General features: G+C 54.8%; 1 protein-coding gene across 2 annotated transcripts in view; it reads left to right on the forward strand.

Annotated features, from left to right (window-relative positions):
• The window catches only part of ABCG1 (ATP binding cassette subfamily G member 1), a 60,677-nt gene extending 39,577 nt beyond the window's left edge, over positions 1-21,100 (forward strand). The window contains exons 3-15 of one of the 2 annotated variants that reach the window (XM_082654934.1): positions 862-979; positions 2,829-2,961; positions 5,458-5,508; positions 8,207-8,352; positions 8,513-8,636; positions 9,337-9,451; positions 11,658-11,842; positions 11,979-12,080; positions 13,060-13,228; positions 14,087-14,187; positions 14,300-14,458; positions 15,654-15,772; positions 16,896-21,100. In XM_082654934.1, coding sequence (XP_082511060.1) covers positions 862-979; positions 2,829-2,961; positions 5,458-5,508; positions 8,207-8,352; positions 8,513-8,636; positions 9,337-9,451; positions 11,658-11,842; positions 11,979-12,080; positions 13,060-13,228; positions 14,087-14,187; positions 14,300-14,458; positions 15,654-15,772; positions 16,896-17,124 — 1,751 coding nt within the window. In that variant the 3' untranslated portion in view covers positions 17,125-21,100. The remainder of the gene's footprint in view (positions 1-861; positions 980-2,828; positions 2,962-5,457; positions 5,509-8,206; positions 8,353-8,512; positions 8,637-9,336; positions 9,452-11,657; positions 11,843-11,978; positions 12,081-13,059; positions 13,229-14,086; positions 14,188-14,299; positions 14,459-15,653; positions 15,773-16,895) is intronic. The other variant, XM_082654935.1, reaches the window with a different exon arrangement.

A 21,100-nucleotide genomic window follows, 5' to 3' on the forward strand; every position in this document is an offset into this window, starting at 1 on the left:
ACTCAGCATTTTCATAAATACTAGGGCAGGGGTCCCCAAGCCCCGCCCCTCCAACCAGGCCGCACAGCAGGAAGTGAGCAGCGGGGGAGCAGGCGAAGCTTCATCTCTACCTACAGCCACTCCCCAGGGCTCGCGTTACCGCCTGAGCTCCGCCTCCCGTCAGATCAGCTGCGGCATTAGATTCTCATAGGAGTGCGAACCTTACTGTGAACTGCACACGCGAGGGATCTAGGTGGCGCGCTCCTTATAAGAATTTCATGCCTGATGATCCGAGGTGGAGCTGATGTGTTGATGCTAGCGCTGGGGAGCAGCTGCAAATACAGGTTCTCATGAGCAGAGAGGTTTGACCGCCCAGAGACCATGATAAATCAGTTGCTTGCACACTCATATCAAAACCGTATCAGTGAGTGGCAAGTGACAGTTAAGCTGCGTCTTATGGAGTAGACTGGACATAAGCAACACCGTTCGAGGGTCACTGTCTCCCATCACCCCCAGATGGGACCCTCTAGTTGCAGGAAAACAAGCTCAGGGCTCCCACCGATTCTGCACTCTGGTGAGTTGTATAATTATTTCGTTATAGTACAGTGTAATAATAATAGAAATAAAGTGCACGATAAATGTAATGCACTTGAATCATCCCGAAACCATCCGCCCCCCCCCCCCCGCCATCTGTGGAAAAATTGTCTTCCACGGAACCAGTTCCTGGTGCCAAAAAGGTTGGGGAATGCTGTACTAGGGTGTGAAACACCTTGCCTTTGGCCTTGGTTCTGCAGCCAAGTGTACTGTGTGTTTGCCTCTGCAGTACTGGGGGCAAAACCAGTGAGTCCTGGTTTGAAAATGAATGTGATCCGCTTTTCACAGGATACAAGACCCTTCTGAAAGGAATTTCTGGGAAATTCAACAGTGGAGAGCTGGTGGCCATCATGGGTCCTTCCGGGGCTGGGAAGTCCACGTTCATGAACATCCTGGCCGGATACAGGTGAGCAGACCCTCGCCCAGTGGTCAGCCAGGGGCCACCAGTATGAATGGTCCATCCCGTCACTTCTCAAGGCTCTGGACAGCCTCCCGGGAAGCCGGAGGGGTGTCTCACAGTAAGGGGCTTTGGAACCTGTGAAGGGAGCAGAGCTCCGGCATTGGGGGCATCAGAAGGCAGCACATGCTGGTTGTCACCTGGTGGTGGTGAGTGGATGCTGTGCTCAGGAGAGGGAGGTCCGGGGGAAGAAGGGCCAGGCCTTATGGGGCAGGAAGTAATGGAGAGGTCCAGGTTGGGGAGGGGGCCGGCAGGAGAACGCTGAGACAAGTGTGAATGAAGGTCAAAGGTAAGATGAGCCGTTTTCAGAAGAAAAGCAGCAGCGTCAGGCTGGGGCCCAGAGCTCACGCGACCCTTGCCTGTGGCCACGTTAGCTGCTCCGACGTTCGGAAACCACGGCTCTCGACGTCCTGTCCGGTGACGTTCACGTGAGGATGATTTGAAAACCGAACCTTCAGAAGTGTTAACAAAATGCTCTTAAAGCCAGTTCTCTTCAGATCTCATGGCTTCCATTTGCTACTTCAGCAAATACATTTAAAAAATAACTTCATTTACTGGCAAAGAAAGAGAAATTCCGCCCCCCCCCCCCTCCTTAGGACTTCTGAATTACTCTTTAAAGATGAAAATGAGGATTTTTAAAAGTCTCGCTTACGGCAGATTCCTGTCTGTTGTATTCACTTCTAAAGGTGAGAGCCAAACTTCCAACACCCAGCGTCATGCTGGGGACACGGGAGGGGAGAGCAGCCGTTTTTCAGCTCATCCCACACCCTCAGCTGCTATCCAGCCTGTGCGGCACGTGGCCGTCCTGGAGCCACAGAGGGCAACCTGGAGACAACTGAGCTCCCAGCCTGGGTCCCTGGGACGCCAGTTGATCCCACCCATTCCCTGAAGGAAAGAAGGGACCCACCACAGGGCCCACAGTCACAGCAATGGGCTGGATGAAGTTGGACGCCAGATATAACTGCACTGGTCTCCATAGACCCTCTGTGTTTCTGTTCTTCATGGCATCGGGGAGGCAGGGCTGGAGAACGGGGATCCTTGGTAGGATGCCCATGGCTCCCACTGTGACCCTGGGCTGAGATGATGCGCCCAGGAGAGCGTCGGGCCATAGCGATGTCCAGCGGGTCTGTGGATGAGGGAGTGAGCGTGGCTGGCGGGGCCATGCCCTTCCATCTCCACAGTACACGTAGGATGCCCCACCTCCACTGTGGTCAGAGAGAACAGCTTCCCATCGCTTGGCCGAGGAGGGTCAGGGCACAGACCTCCTCCTCTTTGAGACCTGAGCCCAGAGAGCCTGCAGTGGTCCTGCCAGTCAGCATCATCGTCGTGCAGCCCCCAGGAACTGCTTCTGATGTAGTGGCCACACCCCAGACCGAAGATTCTTGGCCTCTGGGGCCTCTGGGGCGGTTGGTGTAGCCTCAGCTGCACACAGCACTGTTCATACGCCCATCTCATAAACCCCTGCAAAGCCAGGGGTGTGCGTGGGGCCTCGTGGCTGCGTGTAGGGGCATCCGTGTGTATCTCCGTTGGTTTGGTCCACAGGCGCCTGTTACGAATGTGCTGTCCCAGAGAGGCCCCACGCTTGCCTCTCCCTTTCCACGCTGAGTGTTTTCTTTGTGCAGTTCCCTCCTCTGAGTTCTGGTGCTGTCTGGGCCTCCCATCCCTGCCTGGCTTGGTGTCCCTACTGGTCCAGTGAGAAGATGCTGGGAGGGGCCGTCCTCTCTCCCGTCCCCAGGCCCTGGAAGAGGAAGGGGTGCAGGAGGGATCGGGCTGACACGTCCTCTCGCTGGCCTTGCAGGGAGACGGGCATGAAGGGCGAGGTCCTCATCAACGGCCTCCCGCGGGACCTACGCTGCTTCCGGAAGGTGTCCTGTTACATCATGCAGGACGACATGCTGCTGCCTCACCTGACCGTGCAGGAGGCCATGATGGTGAGCGTCCTGCGGCCTGCAGCCCCTCACCTGGCCGCCCCCCTCTCTCCTCGCGTGAGACAGCGCAGTGCCCAGCACCCCTCCCTCACACGGAGTCCTGACACCTTGGACAGCTTTGCCCAAGGCAACCCCTCAAGGCCCTGGGTTCTGTAGACCCTGGATGACGAAATCGACGTCAGGTTTCTGAGAAGGTTATTAGCCTGGCTGATGTGAGGGACCGCTTCCAGGGTGGCCACAGTCCTGTGCCCCAGCTGAGGCTCTTCCCTTCTCATCAGTGTTCTGTGGCTTTGGGCACAAGTTCCAGGCAGTCTGGTGCCTGGGTTAGGGCCCCGAGGGTCTCGTCCTCTGACTCACGTGCCCGCCAGGTGGGGGTGAAACCAGAGTTTGCTGCACACCGGTTGGGTCCCAGGCCTTCACCTTCATAGCCCGGCACAGTCCTCAGACATGTAATCCTGCAAAACACACGAGGAAAGGCACCTCCGAGAGTTTAGCAGTTAGCCTGGGCGTCCTGTGCAGTGTGGTCCAGGATGGCCTGGCCCAGCTGTGCTCTTTGGACAGACCATGACCCAGCCAAGTACCAGGTGGACAGGGACCACAGTGACCAACCGTGGGCCACGGGAGCCACTAGAGAGCCTCCCGGCCAGAGGAGGTTGGAAGGTCAGTGGGCTGCCCTTGTCCGTCATGGAGCGTGTGTGCCCGGGGCTGCCTGATGTCCTGCGTCCCCTCGTCCATGGCACAAGGCGGTGCCCGACCTCCGGGCCTCTCCTGGCACGTCTGGGACCTTCCCAGCTGGTCTGCCTTGTACTTGGGCAGTGGATGGCCATTCCTCTTGGGCTGCTACGGGTGAAGTGTTGCCCTGCACTCTTTTTTTTTTTTTTTTTTGTGGTACGCGGGCCTCTCACCGCTGTGGCCTCTCCCGTCGCGGAGCACAGGCTCCGGACGCGCAGGCTCAGCGGCCATGGCTCACGGGCCCAGCCGCTCCGCGGCATGTGGGATCTTCCCTGACCGGGGCACGAACCCGTGTCCCCTGCATCGGCAGGCGGACTCTCAACCACTGCGCCACCAGGGAAGCCCATGCCCTGCACTCTTGACTCGGATGGCGCAAGGCTTCCTGTCTGTGGTGTCGCATCTTGTCCGAAGGGCAATTCCAGGAGATCCTTAGCTGAGCAAAGAGAAGCAGGGAAGGTGTCGGGTACGTGATCTGCCCTCTGACGAGCTCCCCCAGCAGCCATGAGCGCCGGGCACCCTGACCATGTAGCTTCTCTGGCCTCCAAGTGGGCACACTGATGGGGGCACCGGGAGCTCAGGAGGTGTTTGAAAATAGGGCGGTAAAGTTAGGAGATCCAAGATTTCTACCGACCCTGTGGATTCCTTAATCGCCACTTCACCTTCATCTGGGGTGACCAGCGTTGCGCTTGTCAGAGTTACTGCGTGAAGTCCTTGGTTACTTGTTTGAGGAACTTCACTTTGATTTCCAGCTCAATCACTGCTTTCTCTTGCAAACAAGATGGGTGACTCCTGCTGTCACCTCCGTCCTCCCCCAACCTGTCACCAGGCTCTGCTGTGAAATCCATTTATTTTTCAGAGTTAAAATCAATTCGATTTTGATTTTGAGAATTTCACGATTCCTTTGATAAAAACAGTTCCCCTGAGTTAAGGAGAAAGGGTACCTTTCGCTCTGCAGGGTCCTGTCCCACGTGCAGGGGTGATATTGGCCACCAGCCATTGGTGGTACATTTCCATGTGCTGCTCTGGCCCTCCACCACCACACTTGGTGTCACGGGGCAGGCGGCTGGCCCTGTCTGACTCTGGGACCGTGGCCCTTTGGCCCCTTGCCCCTGCATCTTAGTCTCTCACGGAGCCTCGGGACAACCTCACTAGCTCACCGGGTGGGCAGGTTCTAACCTCACCACTGTGCTGATGGGGAAGCCGAAATCCTTGCTTCCCAAGGTCACAGGCGTTGGCAGAGAAGAACCAAGGCTGATGCTGGCACGGTGATGCTTCCTCAGGGTTTCACCAAGCAGGGTCAGGGGCCCCACGGTGTGCTAACAGGCAGGATTTCGAACAAGACAAAACAACACAACAGCAACAACAAAACTGGAGCTCTTATATGTCCCACTTACCAGTTTCTGTGGCATAAATCCTCCGCTGTGGATAATTATAAGCTATCAGTGGTTGAGCAGGTGACTTGTGAAATTCCTGAATAGGCGCCAGTCGGCTTCAAGCCCTGACGATGCCTGGGGATTCCTCATCTCTCTAACTTCCCTCGGGGCACAGCAGAGAATCCCCTGAGGTAACAGGATGCAACCCAGGCATCGCTGCTCTCCTGGACCTACCTTAGTTAACCAAGGAAGCTTGGAAGCCCAGACCTCTGAGGATTTCCTCCGTCGTCTGGCGGCTCAGCCCCCGGGGCACTGGGCCTGCAGTCGCTGAGTGAGTCTGTCCTGTTGCCGTCCACCTCTTCTGATTCCACACTGTGGTCTTCATCCCCTGCAGGTGTCTGCGCATCTGAAACTCCAGGACAAGGACGAAGGGAGACGGGAGATGGTGAGTGTGTCTGCTCGGGCCACAGGTGCTCCAGAATTGCCCGAAATCCACTCAGCACACGTGCGTGGAGGGGCCTTTGGGGGCAGGTTGAGTCTGTGGCTTGGCCCCGGCTGTCCTCGTGTGGGTGGCAGTGGCATCGCGGTGTGTGCCTGGGCTGGCACACACCCGGAGTGACCGCGCCGCCAGGGACTCTCAGACGCAGACACACAGACGCAGCGAGGATGTGCAGGACGCCGGCCTGAGGCCCCAGCCTCGGGGTTAGACCCAGTGCTCTGCCCTTTCAGTGTTTAATACACGTTATGCTCCATTGTTTTTTTGTTGTTGTTCATTTGTTTATAAAACACCAACAATGAAGATAGTTAATCATTCATTTAAAAGTAACCAGAGTCCACCCTGACACATTTGCAAGGAGAAATTGGGTTCTTACGTGTTACTCATCAGCCTTTTAAGAATAGCACAAACAAGTTTCTGGGATGATGGAGATCTCCTAATTCTTTAAATTCTTTTTTCTGCTTCCCTAAAACCCCAGGGAGCACGAGGTGTTGGGTAAGCAGACCCCGCAGGGAGCGCCAGAAAGCCCCACTTAGTGGGGAGGCCTGGTTTATATTTACACATCCCTTTATGTTTATTGTCTAAGGGAAACTCAACTTAGCCAACCCTAACCCTGACGGGACTGTGTGACCGTCTAAGCGGAGGACTGCTGCTGAGGGCCTGCCCTGACTCATTTCCCTCCAGCCCCTGTGTGTACCTAGGTCCTGCTTGTTTACTTCTCGAGGAAACACAATAGAATGGAATGTTCCAGCAGGTGGTAGAATGTTGCCTACCTCCCTCATTTCCCAGAAAAGCAGCCTCAACCCTCGAGAACCCCCAGCGAGGAGCCTTCCTCAGGAGCCAGTTCTCCCAAGGCCGGAACATTGTTCTTTCTGATTAATTTTAAAACAAAACCAGCCTTCAGGGCGTCACTCTTGAGAACCGGGGACCAGAGGCCAGCACAGGGTGGAAACGGGAGGGATTTACCTTGACCTCCACCTCCAGCATCCTTCCGGTGGAGCTGAGGGCAGGTGGGGATGTGGTCTTTGTTCTGCACCTTCCTCCTGGGTTCCCGGGGACCGCTGGAGCCGTGTTGTCCTGGGAACGCCAGCAGACGGTCCATGTGAGAGAAAGTGTGCCTGAAAGATGGCCTTTTCTGGGCGACCACGCTGATCTGCCTTCCGGGGAAGAGGCAGCGGAGCTGGGTTAGGGCTCAGCAAGGGAGAGACCAAGCAGGATTCAAACCCATATCCGTCTGACCCGCCTGCTTCCCGGCCCGTGGAACCGCTATCCCCTGACTCTTCCCGTCACCAAAGCCACATTTTGTCCTGACCGTGCAAGTAATTCAAGAGCTGGGGTGGAAGTTTTCTTCCTTGTGAGCTTCTCCTCCTTTTGGATGACCACATCTCCCCAGAGAAGCCGCCGGACCGGGGTCCCCCTGCTGCCGCCAGGAGCTGGGACGATGGCCCAGTGGATGCTGGCAGGGCCTCCGTGGCAGGCTGTCCCCCGAGAGGTGAACCTGGAGTTGGAGGCAGCGAGGGCCGCTGCACCCGGCAAGACGCTGGGATGGACCCTGAACGCTGAACACTGAACGCCACACCACAGCCTGCACCGAAGTCCGCTGACCTTTCCTGCCCCCCGCGTCAATACCGCATCAATGATCAGGGGGAACAGCCAGGGAGGGCTCAGTGCACAGTGGGCCGTTTATATCTTGGTGCCCAGGCTGCTTCCAGCGTGGCATTGGCAGGGCCGCTGAGGGAGGTGGGGGCAGCTTTAAGCAGTTTCCTCACCTTGCTGCCGAATCAGAGACCTTCTTTGCCTGTTTACAAGTGTGAAAGGGGCTTCACCCCTTCTTTCCGAGAGGCCCGGCCTGCTAGATTGTGTCTACAGGAGCTGTGTACACTAGTAACAGTGTCACTAATGGCTGCCTTCGAGTAAATGCTTACCGGGCGCCAAGCATCTTATCCGCTGCGCTGAGTCCCCTACTTACGAATGAGTTCCGTTCCGAGAGCACGTTCGTAAGTCCAATCTGTCATAAGTCCGACAAAGTTAGCCTAGGTACCCAACTAACACGATCGTCTATATGGTACTGTACCGTAATAGGTTTATAATACTTTTCACAGAAATAATACATAAAAAACAAACACACACAAAATAAAACATTTTAGATATTGCAGTACAGTACCTTGAAAAGTACCGTAGTACAGTATAACAGCTGGCACACACGGGCACGTTCGCATCTTTGAGAGTTCGCAACTTGAAGGTTCATATGTAGGGGACTTACTATATTGCATCAGACCATCAGGGTGGCCCTCCCCTTTGTGCTGGTCAGACACCTGGTCACTCGTCCACCTATGTGTTCACTGATCCATACTTTCTGCAGTGTTTATCCAACATCTTCCCTGACCCGGGCCCTGAGCGAGGCTTACAAGTGAAGGGACTTGACAGGTGACCGGCAGGGGGCAGGACCAGGACCCCAACCCGGGACGGCCTGGCCCCAGCCCTGCCTCTCAGCCTCCTGGGCTCACACTTGCCGAGTGTCTGCCGCCTTGGCAAAGGGCAGGCATGCGAGTGGGCTTGGGGAGGCAGCTGGGGGTTCCACGTGGGCCCTGTAGGCGGCTAGGGGGCAGGTGGTCCCTGATGCCACTCTGGCTCCACTGTCCCCCAGGTCAAGGAGATCCTGACGGCCCTGGGCCTGCTCTCTTGCACCAACACGCGGACCGGCTGCCTCTCGGGCGGCCAGAGGAAGCGCCTGGCCATCGCGCTGGAGCTGGTGAACAACCCTCCGGTCATGTTCTTCGATGAGCCCACCAGGTAAGCAGGAGCCATGGAGGCAGGACCCCTGCCCTCCCTGCCGGCAGGAGGGGATACCTCCTGAATCCCCTCGCCTCCCTGCGCAGACCCAGCCGGGACACTCTGAACGCGGGGTCTGGTTGGGGACCACAGGCGTCTCACGGTGCCCCTTGCCTTGCAGCGGCCTGGACAGCGCCTCCTGCTTCCAGGTGGTCTCCCTGATGAAGGGGCTGGCCCAGGGGGGGCGGTCCATCATCTGCACCATCCACCAGCCCAGCGCCAAGCTCTTCGAGCTGTTCGACCAGGTGCGTACGCCTTGCTTGATCAGCCTGGGGAAACCCAAATCCCGGTGCTCACGGCTTCCCCTTAGTTCATTGGGGTGTCTTCATTTCTGAGTGGCTTTAAGTGTTATGTTTCTTAAGATTTTGGCTCTATAAGCAGCTCAGGGGCAGGACCGGAGGGGGTAGAAGAGTTGACCAGTATCCTGTCTCTGGGGCTGGTGTCCGGCTACGGGGTCTTGGGCGGGTCACTGACGTTACTGAGGCTTCATTCCCCACCCCCTGGTGACAGTGGGGGAGTACTTGCCATACAGAATTAGATAGCAGGTTGTGATATCTGGACAATATCATCTCTTTTACAAATCTTAGGTTTTGATACTATCATGAGCAAAAAAAATGTCCCAAGGCATGAAACGTGTATATAGCTCCAAAATCTTTCCTAAGCAGGTGGTTAGCATGAAGGGGAGAAAGCAACGTCATAATAATTCCTGGTCGCATGATATCCTCTGTTTTCCCTGACTTATCATGGATTTCCCTTTGAACTTTGAGTCCTTGGGAGGTAACATAAAGCTCTCCTGAGAGAGAAATTGATGGATTGATGGATGGGTGGGTGAATGGCTGGATGAATGTACAGATGGTTGGATGGATGGATGGATGGATTGAGAGTGTCTCTTGCTTTACAGAGGAAGGAGGAGTTGATGTTTCCCTTCTCCGTACTTTCTTCCAGCTTTACGTCCTCAGTCAAGGACAGTGTGTGTACCGGGGAAAAGTCTCAAATCTTGTACCGTATTTGAGGGATTTAGGTCTGAATTGCCCAACCTACCACAACCCGGCCGATTTTGGTAAGTAGAGCCATGACCAGCCGGAAGGAAAAGAAAGGGGGTCTTTTTATTCTTGGTGGGTTTCCGCTTTTACCTGAAGCCTCCACATCAAGAATTACTTGAACGTTCCACAGATAGCTCAAGTGCCACCCTGAGGTAGAACTTTTAAGGCCGCGTCAAAAGAGGTTTCGTTTCCTCCAGATAAAATACCTGGGAACTACAACAAGGGGGGAGACCTTGCACCCCCCTCGCCTTCTCTTTCTCTCGAGCTCATATTCACTAGACCACCACGTGCTCAAACAGCTCGACCCAGTCCTAGTCTCTCCCTCCGCCACTGTATCTGGGGTCCCTTCCTGGCCATCGCATCCTGCTGTCCTGGCACTGCTATAACAAAGCACCACGAACTGGGTGGCCTAGAGCAAGAGAAACTGCATTTGATCACGGCTCTGGAGGCCAGAAGTGAAGGTGTCTCCAGGGCCAGTCTCCCTCCTAAGGCTCCGGGGGAGGGGCCTTCCTTGCCTCTTCCGGCTTCTGGAGGCTCCAGCATTCCTTGGCTTGTGGCCGCATCCCTCCAGTCTCTGCCCCTTGTCTTCACACGGCTCTTCTTCTGTGTGTCTCTGTGTGTCCTCTCCTCTTACTATAAGGGCAGTCTTCAGATTCAGGGCCCATCCTAAATCCAGGATAATGTCATCTCAAGATCTATAACCAGAAAATTACACCTGCAAAGAACCTTCTCCAAATAAGGCCACATTCTGAGGTTCCAGGTGGACGTGAATTGTGGGGGAACACCCTTCAATCCACCATAATTCTCCTCCTTGGTCTCCTGGTCACCGGGCTTTCTCACTCAGTTGTTTTACTCTCAAGCATCCAGACCCCGCATTCTCTACATGTCACCTCCCAGATAGTGTTCCACAAGATGCTGTTGCTGGGAACTGCTTCTCTCTTAAAAGAAGGGGCTCTGACGAAGCAGGACCAGAGTGCCGTGAGCTGGAAGGACGTGGGGGCCGAGGGGGAGGAAGAGGAGGCTTGAGCGTCTGTAAAGGCAGGGATGGGTCAGGTTGATAGCTGCCAGGTCGTTCAGGAGAGAGGACAGTCGGGGACAGGCGCTGCTGCACAGGAAAGGGCAGTGAGGTCCGTGGCCTGTGAAGAGGTGAGAACCTAGAGAGAAAGATGACAGGAAAAGGAACAGAGCACGTGGGACTGCAAGGAGGGCCCAAGAAGGGGACGGTGTGCCTGTCCGGTGGCTTCTAGACCCTCAGTATCACACCTGAGAGGGTGAGAGATGAGGATGGCTGTTTGGAGGGTGGTGAGTGTGAGTGACAAGCAGAGTGGTCAGTGCTGGCTCGTTTGGTGTCATTGATCGTGACATTCTGGTGAGGACAACCTCTCCTGGTGTGTGACCAGACGGAGGACGGCTTAGCCACCCCGGCTCAGGAAACAGACGGCTGGTTTTGCCAGAGGGGGGGGTCCCTGCGGGCTTTGCATTAGCAAGAATCTTATGCGGGTGAGGGGCTGGGACCCACACCAGGAGGGACAGGATGGGGGAGAGGAGAGGGCAGGTGGGAGGGCAGGAAGGAACAGCAGTCGTCAGGGGGAGTGTGGACCCAGGAGAGAAGGGGCAGCGGGGGACCTTGGACACTTTGAGGTGCAGAGGCATGACACCGGGGCCAAGGAAGGAAGGTGGAGGAGATGGTCCCTGGGGATCTGAGAGGTGGGGCTGGTGGTCCATGATCTCGACGTCCCCAGGACGCCGAGCGCACTCCCTCAGGACCCCCAGCACTTCTCCTTGGTCCCAGAGAGCTGCCACAGCGCCCGTCACTCACCCCCGCCCGGGGAACTGCCTTCCCAGCAGGAATCTTGCTTCCTTCTGCCCTCCTGCCAGCTCCAGCTCTGGTGCTTGAATGCCCATGGCCGGCACTCAGTAAATATTGGACAGATGAATAAGTTAACAGATGCATGAGCTCATGACTTCCTGGGCTCCCCGACATCAAATCCGTATTTGCGTTTTCAGGCTCCTGATGTGATAAATGGCCTTGCCTGGGCGTTTAGAGCCAAAAGAACATTGGTCACTAAATGATTTTTATCATATCATTCGCATCATCACACAGCTTCTACATAATCAGTTAAAATTATTCCTGCTAGATTAATGATTTTGTTGCAAAGCAAAGAGGCCCACCGTTCACATGAGCGATGCCTAGGGTAACCCTGTCTGTGTCTCATGGTGCAGTCATGGAAGTCGCGTCCGGTGAATATGGCGATCAGAACGGCCGCCTGGTGAGAGCCGTCCGGGAGGGCATGTGTGACTCTGACTACAGGAGAGAGCCCGGAGGTGATGGCGAGGTGAACCCTTTTCTTTGGCACCGGCCCTCTGAAGAGGTAAAGCAGGCAAAACGATTGAAGGGGTGGAGAAAGGTAACGCAAAGCCCCAGCCCCCAGCAGCGCTGCACACCCCCTCGTGCGCCCGCTGCATGAAAACTTTTCTTAGCCGAGAGGGGAGGCGTCCCAGGGCTGGGGTCTCACCCCTCCTCCCTCCTTGGTGTGTCCTCAGGACTCCACTTCCATGGAAGGCTGTCACAGCTTCTCTGCCAGCTGCCTCACCCAGTTCTGCATCCTCTTCAAAAGGACTTTCCTCAGCATCATGAGGGATTCGGTAAGGCGGCCTCCGTGGCAAAGGAAGCTGTCGGGTCATTTCCGGGTTTTCATCCTGCTTGCACTTTCAGACTATTCTTCCATCTGCATCCGTCAGCTCCCTGTGAAGCAGTAGTAACAAACACTCCCCAGATGCCAGTGGCTGGGACAGTAAATACTTATGTCTGGTTCGTGTAACGGGTTGTGGGCCATGGCCTTGCCCCACGAGTCTTCTCGTCCTGGGACCCAGAATGGAGGACCGGCTCCTTTCTGGAACATGGCAGAGGGAAAGTGCAGGAGAAACCACATGGCAGCCCTTACGGCTCTGGCTCCCGGAGGGAAACGGTCACTGGTGTTCACATTCCGCTGGCCAAGGCTGACGTCGGGGAGTGTGTTCCTCCCTCCGGAAAGCTCCGTCCGACACAGGGCATGGTGGGTGGTGCAGACACTTACAGGAAGGAGTTGGTGAAGGATTGGGAACCGTGACAATATCCACCCTTTCGAGTGGATGATCCGACAACCTGTGTAGGGGGCTGAGTGCCCAGGGGCCTCTGGGACCCAGTTTGAAAGATGTAGGGGCTGGTAGCCACCAGGCGGAGCTCTGCAAGGGTGGGCCTGTCACGTATCCATTCTTTGCCCCCTTCACCCCATCGTTGTCCCTTGTCCTCCCCGCTGAAGGTACACTGCCCTCCCTGGTTTGAAGGGGATTTCACAAAGGAGAGCAATTCTTTCTGTTTTAACGGCAGTAAAAGGCTGCCGTGTGTGTGTGTGTGTGTGTGTGTGTGTGTGTGTGTGTGTGTGTGTGTTTGTGTGTGTGTGTGGGCACGCACACACGCACGTGTGCTGGTTTAGGGTCGGGGGCTTGTTTCGTGCAGGGAAGGGGCAGGACAGAGCTTGTGACCCGCCTTGGCCACTGCCTCTGGGGGCCTTGGCCGCCTTGTTCTTTCACTGTCCGCCTTCGGACTTCTGCACACCTGAGTGTGAACCACGTCTGTCCCCAGGTCCTGACACACCTGCGGATCACTTCCCACATTGGCATCGGCCTCCTCATCGGGCTGCTCTACTTGGGGATCGGGAACGAAGCCAAGAAGGTCCTGAGCAACTCCGGCTTCCTTTTCTTCTCCATGCTCTTCCTCATGTTTGCAGCCCTCATGCCCACCGTCCTCACGTGTGAGTGTCTGGCGGACCCCGTGCCCACCTCTCCCTCCTTATCTGCCGCTGAGGCCATGGCTGGCTTGGCCACGAACACATAGCGTCTTGTGTTTTTAAATACCGTTTTCTTCGTTGACAGATGTAGGTATTATTGTATTTTCTGTTAGACAAGAAAATACATACTATATTTAAGCCAAAGGAATGAACCGCTAGGAAGTCCTGTAAGCCTGGTGGAAGGCTGAAGAGACGTTTTTAACCCCCTCCCGGCAATGCCTCCTCCTTAAATTGCCCTGAATTTCCAAGAGCAGCTTGCGAGGTCTTGTCCAGGAAGGGAATCACATTGTTACAGTTACTCAGTGAAAATAAGGGCGACCGTAGACATTTGTACCCATCACTACAGTGATGCTCTGCACTTGGACTCTCCCCTTCGTGACGCTTCCGTTGTAAAAATGATGGGCAGTTTTTCCAGACGGGTCAATCATTTCACAGCTTTCCATTCAACCTTAATGTACTTTGTAAGTACTGCATGGTCCACAGGGAGGTGCAGGACAGGTTGGGGCTACAGAGGGCTTGGCAGGAGACCACCTGTTTCTTTTGTTGTTGTTTTTTTTTTGCGGTACGCGGGCCTCTCACTGTTGTGGCCTCTCCCGTTGCGGAGCACAGGCTCCGGACGCGCAGGCTCAGCGGCCATGGCTCACGGGCCCAGCCGCTCCGCGGCATGTGGGATCTTCCCGGACCGGGGCACGAACCCGTGACCCCTGCATCGGCAGGCGGACTCCCAACCACTGCGCCACCAGGGAAGCCCGAGACCACCTGTTTGAGGTGGTGATCCCGCTGTGATGTCAGCCTGACCCTTTCCATTTTCCCGTCCCCTAGTTCCCCTGGAGATGGGAGTGTTTCTTCGAGAACACTTGAATTACTGGTACAGCCTGAAGGCCTACTACCTGGCCAAGACCATGGCTGACGTGCCCTTTCAGGTATGTGAGTGGCAGTGGCATGATGTGAAGAGGGGCAGGGGTTCTCCAGTACCCCCGTGGGGGAGAGGAGAGTACGGCTTCCGGGAGAGGGTGACAGGCCCTGTGCTTCCAGATCATGTTCCCCGTGGCCTACTGCAGCATCGTGTACTGGATGACGTCCCAGCCGTCCGACGCCGTGCGCTTCGTCCTCTTTGCGGCGCTGGGTACCATGACCTCCCTGGTAGCGCAGTCTCTGGGCCTGCTGATCGGAGCCGCCTCCACCTCCCTGCAGGTATCAGCTGAGGACGCACCACAAGACAGGCCTCGCTTCTCCACCCTGGCCCGTGCGACCGGGGCTGTGGCTCCGGTGGGGCTCAGCACCCCCACCTTGTGACCCTCCTCCTGATTCTGCCCCAGGTTCCTAGTCTGGCTTCAGTAGGTCGACTGACCCCCAGGGAAGGGATCGAGTGGTACTGGTTTCTCAGGATGGGCAAACTGACAGCAGCAGGTGCCCTTGTGTGGAGCTCGGGGCACACCAGCTGCTGGTCTCAGTGCTTTCTGAACATCAGCTCATCGAGTCCAAGCACACCCATGAGTTACGTGCAATGCTCCCCATTTCACAGATGGGGAGACTGAGGCCCAGAGGGGCAACATGTTTTTGTCAGAGTCACACAGCCGGCTCAGAGGCCAAGCTCTCAATGCCTACGTTCTGTTGCCCCTGCGGGATCCACTCAGCTGTCCCCTAGACACCCCCCTTTGCACCCCATGCTCCCACCCTCCTGAGCCCCTCCAGGTGTCCCTTCTGGATGCCTGGCACCACCCACCCCCAACCTGCCAAACCCGCTGCGTTTGCAGTTTCTGCGCCTCTGGGGCTTCCTGGTGCTCAGGCCAGTCCGACCCTTAGAAGACGAATCCAGAAGCCTGGGCAGTCAGCACCACCGTGGCCTTCTGACGCCCCCTCCCCGGCGTGTGATGGACTCCTTTCTGTGTTCAGAGCCTCTGGGCGGTACCCTCATCTGTGGCTGGGAATAGCGATGGCATCCACCCCACAGCCGAGCCGTAGAAAGTGCTCGGCCCACACCAGCTGCAGTCAGCACCCAGGGAATCGCGCTCCCGAGCCTTCCTCCCTGGAACACGCTGACATCAGGTCCTGGGACGCTGTGCCTCTCTCCCAGCCAAGCACCCTCAACCACATGTCCAGCATCGTGCCGCCCCTGCTCTGTGGGGTTTCTACTCTTTCTCACCTTCTGTCCCCTCTGCTGGGCCTCTGGGCACAAGCCCCAGCCCCTCCCTGTGCCAGAGACCAGCCAGCTCGCTCCCCAAACGGGGTGCTTCTCTGCACCGTCCTGGCCCTGGTGTGACCCGTCCTGAAGTCTCTGGCCCTTTGCCAGCTGCTGGCGACCGTCCAGAAACACGGGCTGTGGCCTCCGGGCCACCCGGGGAGGAGGAGGTAGATGGGAGTAAGTCCCCTTTGTGTCCCCTCTCAGGTGGCAACCTTCGTGGGCCCCGTCACGGCCGTCCCCGTCCTCCTCTTCTCAGGATTCTTCGTCAGCTTCCACACAATCCCCACCTACCTGCAGTGGATGTCCTACATTTCCTACGTCAGGTACATGCGGGGGCACCTTACGCCTCAGGGACTTTAGGACGACAGAGGGAAGGGACTTGGGGACGTGCAGAGGCTCACAAAAGCCCCCGTTCGCTGTCAGCTAGACGACGGCGTGTTTCCTGGATCCTGAACCCGAAGAGTATCGGTGCCTTTTGTTTCTTCCTAGTTGTGCATGCCACACACACACGCATGCTCGTGGCTCCGTGTCCAGCGTGCCTCGGAGCGCTGCCTTGCATATTTCCATCTCTTAGCAACTTCATTCCTCTCTGGGATGAACAAGGTTCTGAACCCGTAAAACCTTAATAAGAAATCCAGTGGCAAACAGGTCATGTTTCAAGCACCTTAATGTTCTTGAACAAGGCAGTTCTGGTGCCTCAGCCCTTAGGCGATCAGATTTCACGCTCTCGACGCAGAGGTGCTTCGGCACGTCGGCCCTCGGCAGGAGAGGCTGGTCGTTAGAGCTTTTCTCCCCAGACACAGCCATTCCACGTGACAGCCAGGGTCCCCGGTTGTGGACAAGCTTGTCTTTTCTAGAATGTCAGTTCAGACCCAGGTCTATTGTTCCGGAGAACAAAATCAAAACAAAGCACTTGTACAGAGTTTCAGCCATAGGTGCACCTTCCAAGACCAAGAAATCAGAAACCCGTGTCTTTCTTCTCAGAATTAGCGTTTTTGTTCTGATGATGCAGGGCTGGAACAGAATGAAAGGTGATGCAGAAATGTTTTATTTAAATGCTCCCCAGTCCTTGGAAAGCTATCGGACCCTTTATTATATTTAACTGTTAAAAAAAAGTATGATTTCAGAAGTAATCAAAGTGTTTTTCCATTGGTATCATCCTTGAACAATACCTACTCTTGGTTTTTTTGGGTGGGTTTTTGGTTTTTTTCGTTGAGACTTTGGAGGAAACAAAATTGGAAAACACATCGTCAAGCCATTGAATGGATTTATCTGAGGAAGCTGTGGAGTCGTTAGGAAGTGTTCCAGGGAGAAAGATCTCCGGGGAGGGAGGGGAGCCAGGCTGAGGATGGGGGGATGGTGGTGGTACCTTACCCTCCGCAGATGTGGGCAGAGGCAGGGGGGAGGGTTCCTGAGCCCTCCTCACACTGGCACCTCCTTCCTCAGATATGGGTTCGAAGGGGTCATCCTCTCCATCTATGGCCTCGACCGCGAGGACCTGCACTGTGACATCGATGATACGTGCCACTTCCAGAAGTCGGCGGCCATTCTCAGAGAGCTGGACGTGGAGAACGCCAAGCTCTACCTGGACTTCATTGTCCTGGGGATTTTCTTCATCTCCCTGCGTCTCACTGCCTACCTTGTGCTGAGATACAAAATCCGGGCAGAGAGGTAAAGCACTGGAAAGCCAGAGAGAGGAAAATCGGACACAGTGGCCAAGGGCCACTTGCAGAACCTGCGGCAAGCCCGGGCCCGAGGACACAGACACTCCTGTGACCCAACCCCTGGGACCACATTTGGTTGTTGGGCGTCCAGTGCTGGATGGACATCGCCGCCCTGCTGGGTTGGGCCTTCTCTCCATTACCCTTTCTAGCTGTAACTAAGAAGAAGAAGTAGAAAGGTTTTTTTTTCCACGTGCAGGATTTTAAAATACCACCCCTGAGGCAGAATTTAAAACTGCAACAAAGCTGGTGACGAGAGGGTTCCTCGGCAAAATTCTTCCTTCTGACCAGGGAGCTCTGGTCCTGGACTGGGGATTCAGGCAGCTTCCTGGGAATCCCTGTGCAGTCAGACGTCCAGGGGCAGAAAGGCAAAGCCAGGAGCGATTCCATTCTGTGACTAGTGTTTTCGTAGTTTCACCTTTCTACGGTTTGTCTCTTTTTCCAACGAGGTCATTTTCCAAGCCAAAAGTCGATAAATTTCATTCATTTCCAGAAACTGTACCTTTTTAGTACTTGGTGAAGAAAATTATTCAGGGTAAATATACTTTGTTTAGAGATGAGAGGGGTTTGATTTGATCGCTGAGCTGGTCTCATTTACAGACAGAACTTGGGAAAGACACAGAAGCCGGCTCCAGGTTGAAGGGTGACCTTGGAACCGTACGCACTAAGCCGTGTGGAAATCTTTTAAAGTCACACAGAAAGTTGTAAGGTGAAATTGGCCATCTCTTTCAAAGTCTTTTATTTTCCCCGTGCTTCTTTATTTTAAGCAAAATATATTGGGTTTTTTTTTCTTCCTAACTTTCCAAGCACCTTAATTTTGCCTAAAAAAAAATTCTAGAAAATCAATCCTGTTGATTTTTTACAAACATTTCTCTTCCCTGACATATCACATCAACTACCTCCACTGAACCTGGGGAAGCTGGGCTTAGAGAAACTCCAGGTGTGAACGTTGTGCAGGTGTAGCCCGCAAAAGTTGCGCTAACTGCACAGGAGGGAAGATGCTGAGATTTCCTGAGAATCCAAGGCCTTTGCCAGACACTGGCGAAGACTTAGTGTGGCCGAGGCATCTGGAACTCCATCACATCATGCACTGAGAGCCGTGGGAGAGTCCGTCTCCCACATCTGGTTTCCATGGCGTCTCAGCGGCACCTTCACCTTCTCAGCGCCGGGCTAGCATAGTCTTTCCAGACCAGAAACTCCTTTCCAGTGATACAGTCGCATAAGTAAAATCCCTCTAGCACAGGAGCAGTGGGCACGTCTGCAGGGTAAACGGCCTTTGAATTCATGGCGGGCGCCCGTGTGCTTGTTGGCGGCAGTATGACCCCAGTGTGGAAGGGGACTCTGGCCAAAGAAGGTCCTCGGAAGGAAAACGGAATCGCTTTCCCCTTCTAGAATGCCGTGAACCCGGAATCCAGGTCTCCTAATGAAAGACTGTATTTTTTGTGGACAGATTCATTCATGTCCCTGAGCCCCAGTTTCCCCACCTGTAAAGAGCAGCACGAGATCGTCCTCAAGGTCACGTTCAGCTCTGAAAGGTTCTGAGATTCCTAGGTTGTGTTCCAGAACTTCTTTTTCCTATTTAAGAGAATGAGGAAGGTGCAAATTTCAGTCACATGCATTTGATTTGCAAGTTCTTAGAGGCCTCTTTTTCACCCTCAGATCCCTTTTAGTAAACACAATTGAGGTATTTCAAATGTAATTTTACGTTTGCCTGTTTTACACCAATGTGGCGTTGCCTTCCAGATTAAGTTACTTAACCAGGGTCAAACTTAGCCTTTATAAAAAGTCTTTATTCAGTTTCAAGGTAGACTTGCCTGTATGAATGTCACACGTAGGAAGACACACGTGGGAACAGCCTGGTGAAATAGAGAGTTGGGAATAGGAGAAGTCCTGGACCATGCCTCAGAATTACATCAGCTGAGGCCACTGTTGAAAGATTTTTCCCTCCAGGTGAGTCCTTCCAGTCGTGGGTCTGTGAGCCCAAGAAGGACATGCACACGGGTATTTTTTCAAGGATGCTACCTGGAGTGCGGTGAGTACACTGAGGTCACCACCGCAGGATAATCTGATTCGGAGCACCTGAGGCCGTATCCAGTGAGGATGTCGACCTGGAAAGCTGCTTTCATCAGTCTTCAAGTGTCAGCGATGCCCCTCGCTCCAGCTCTCTCACCCTAAACCCTCGGCAGCATAGACCCAGACGCTGCAGTTTGGGTCTCCAGATGCTTCCCCTCTGCTTTTTGCTATAGGGAAGATTGCATTGCTTATTGCAATGGCCCAAGAAAACATGCAAGCAACTTGTTGATTTTATTTTTCTAAGTAGGTGCCGTTAAGAAGTGTGGGGCGGGGGGCGGTGACGTGCTACCTTTCATACGCTGGAATTTAAACCAGGCCGACTTCCCAAATCTACTTCTTTTAAGTAATTTCTGAATGTAATGACTCAGATCTTCCTTTCGTCTGATCGCGCTTCTTCGTTTAGAAGGACGGAGGAAACGTCGGATGAACGATGTGCAGCCTTTGCAGTTGTTAGTAGAGAAGGAAGTGGAAGTCCAAAGAATATCACTGTTACATGGAACTGGGGAGAGGAAGGGCCTCCGCTGGGTCCTAGTGCCCGCTCCGCGGAGGCGTCAGGGCCTGGGTCTGCTGACCAGCCCTGTCTCGGGAGCCGTGCTCCTCTGTCCACGTTCATAGCATTTTGTGCCTCCTACCCTTGCTGGGTATCAGCTCGAGAATTAAATGCTTCAAAAGCTCCTGTGTGGGTGACATGGGAAGGAAAGAAATCAGGTAAACATTTTACATAGAAGATGCTGGAATCTGATTGTCACCTTGTGGGGAGGGGCTTCAGAACCAAGAAATAGGACTTAAGCTTTTAGGTAAAAACTCATCCTGGAGACCCACAAAAAGGTCATTTTCCCACCTAAGAAAGGCACTGCCAGGAGGTCAGGGGCAGGCTGAATCCACGGGGTAGAAAGCCCGCCGGTGGGTTCACTGAGGAGAGAACAGCTTGGGCCTCAGTGCCCCGAGCATCCTTCCTTGCTGGGTGGCCCGGGAGCTGGCTGGATGCCTTACCCACGCCTCTGTTCACTTACTCAGCAGACGTGTGTTGACCCATCCCTGCATGCTTGACGTGGCCCAGGCACAGGGGCTTGGAGCTCAGAGCGGGCTCGCCCTCCAGTGCTGGCAGGCCGCAGGGTATCTTGTTCTGCAGACGCAGGGTGCCGACGCTGGAGAGGGTCCGTGAGGCCCCGGGTCCAGGGCCGGGAAAGGGCCCACGTCGGACCCCAAATTCTCTGTTTTTTGTTTTGCCGTATTGCCTCCTGTTCATAACGTGCAAATGTACAGGAAAACACTTTGCGAGGTCTGAAATGCAATACTAGGTTAGCTCTGGACTTGCTGTCATCAAACGGACAGCTGAGATGGGGGGGTAGCCTGTGCCCCTTTCCTCAATTGCCTGGCGTAGGGGTGTCCCGAGCTGGCCTGGGGGCCCAGCTTCTTACCCCCCGTCTCAGTGGAGAGGTGCCTTCCTCTGCCTTCGCTCAGCCTTAGCTTCTTAACTCAGCGCACCAGTGGGCTGACTGGGGCCCGAGAGGGGCTGGTGTGTGTGTGTGCGCGCATGCGTGTGTGCCTATGAGTGTGTGCACGCACACACGTGTGCACACACATGAGGGCACGTGCCAGCTCGATCCGGGTATGTATCTCATAGTATTATCTGTGGTGTTTCTAAATTGTCAATCGTCCTTTACTGCAAGAAAGAAAGAGAACATTCCCTCACCTCATGCCTGCCGAGCAGTTGGTAAAGTGTAGTCAGAACCCACTAAGTCTTTCAGCAAATACCAGCTCAATTAGAATGTGACAAAAACCAAAACAAAACAACCCAGCAGGGCGGAGGGTGGTGCAGCGTGTGTGGCTATAAAGTTAGATGCTCTGGAGAAA

The sequence above is a fragment of the Grampus griseus genome (genome assembly GCF_964374135.1).
Source record: "Grampus griseus genome assembly, chromosome: 5".
NCBI lineage: Eukaryota > Metazoa > Chordata > Mammalia > Artiodactyla > Delphinidae > Grampus > Grampus griseus.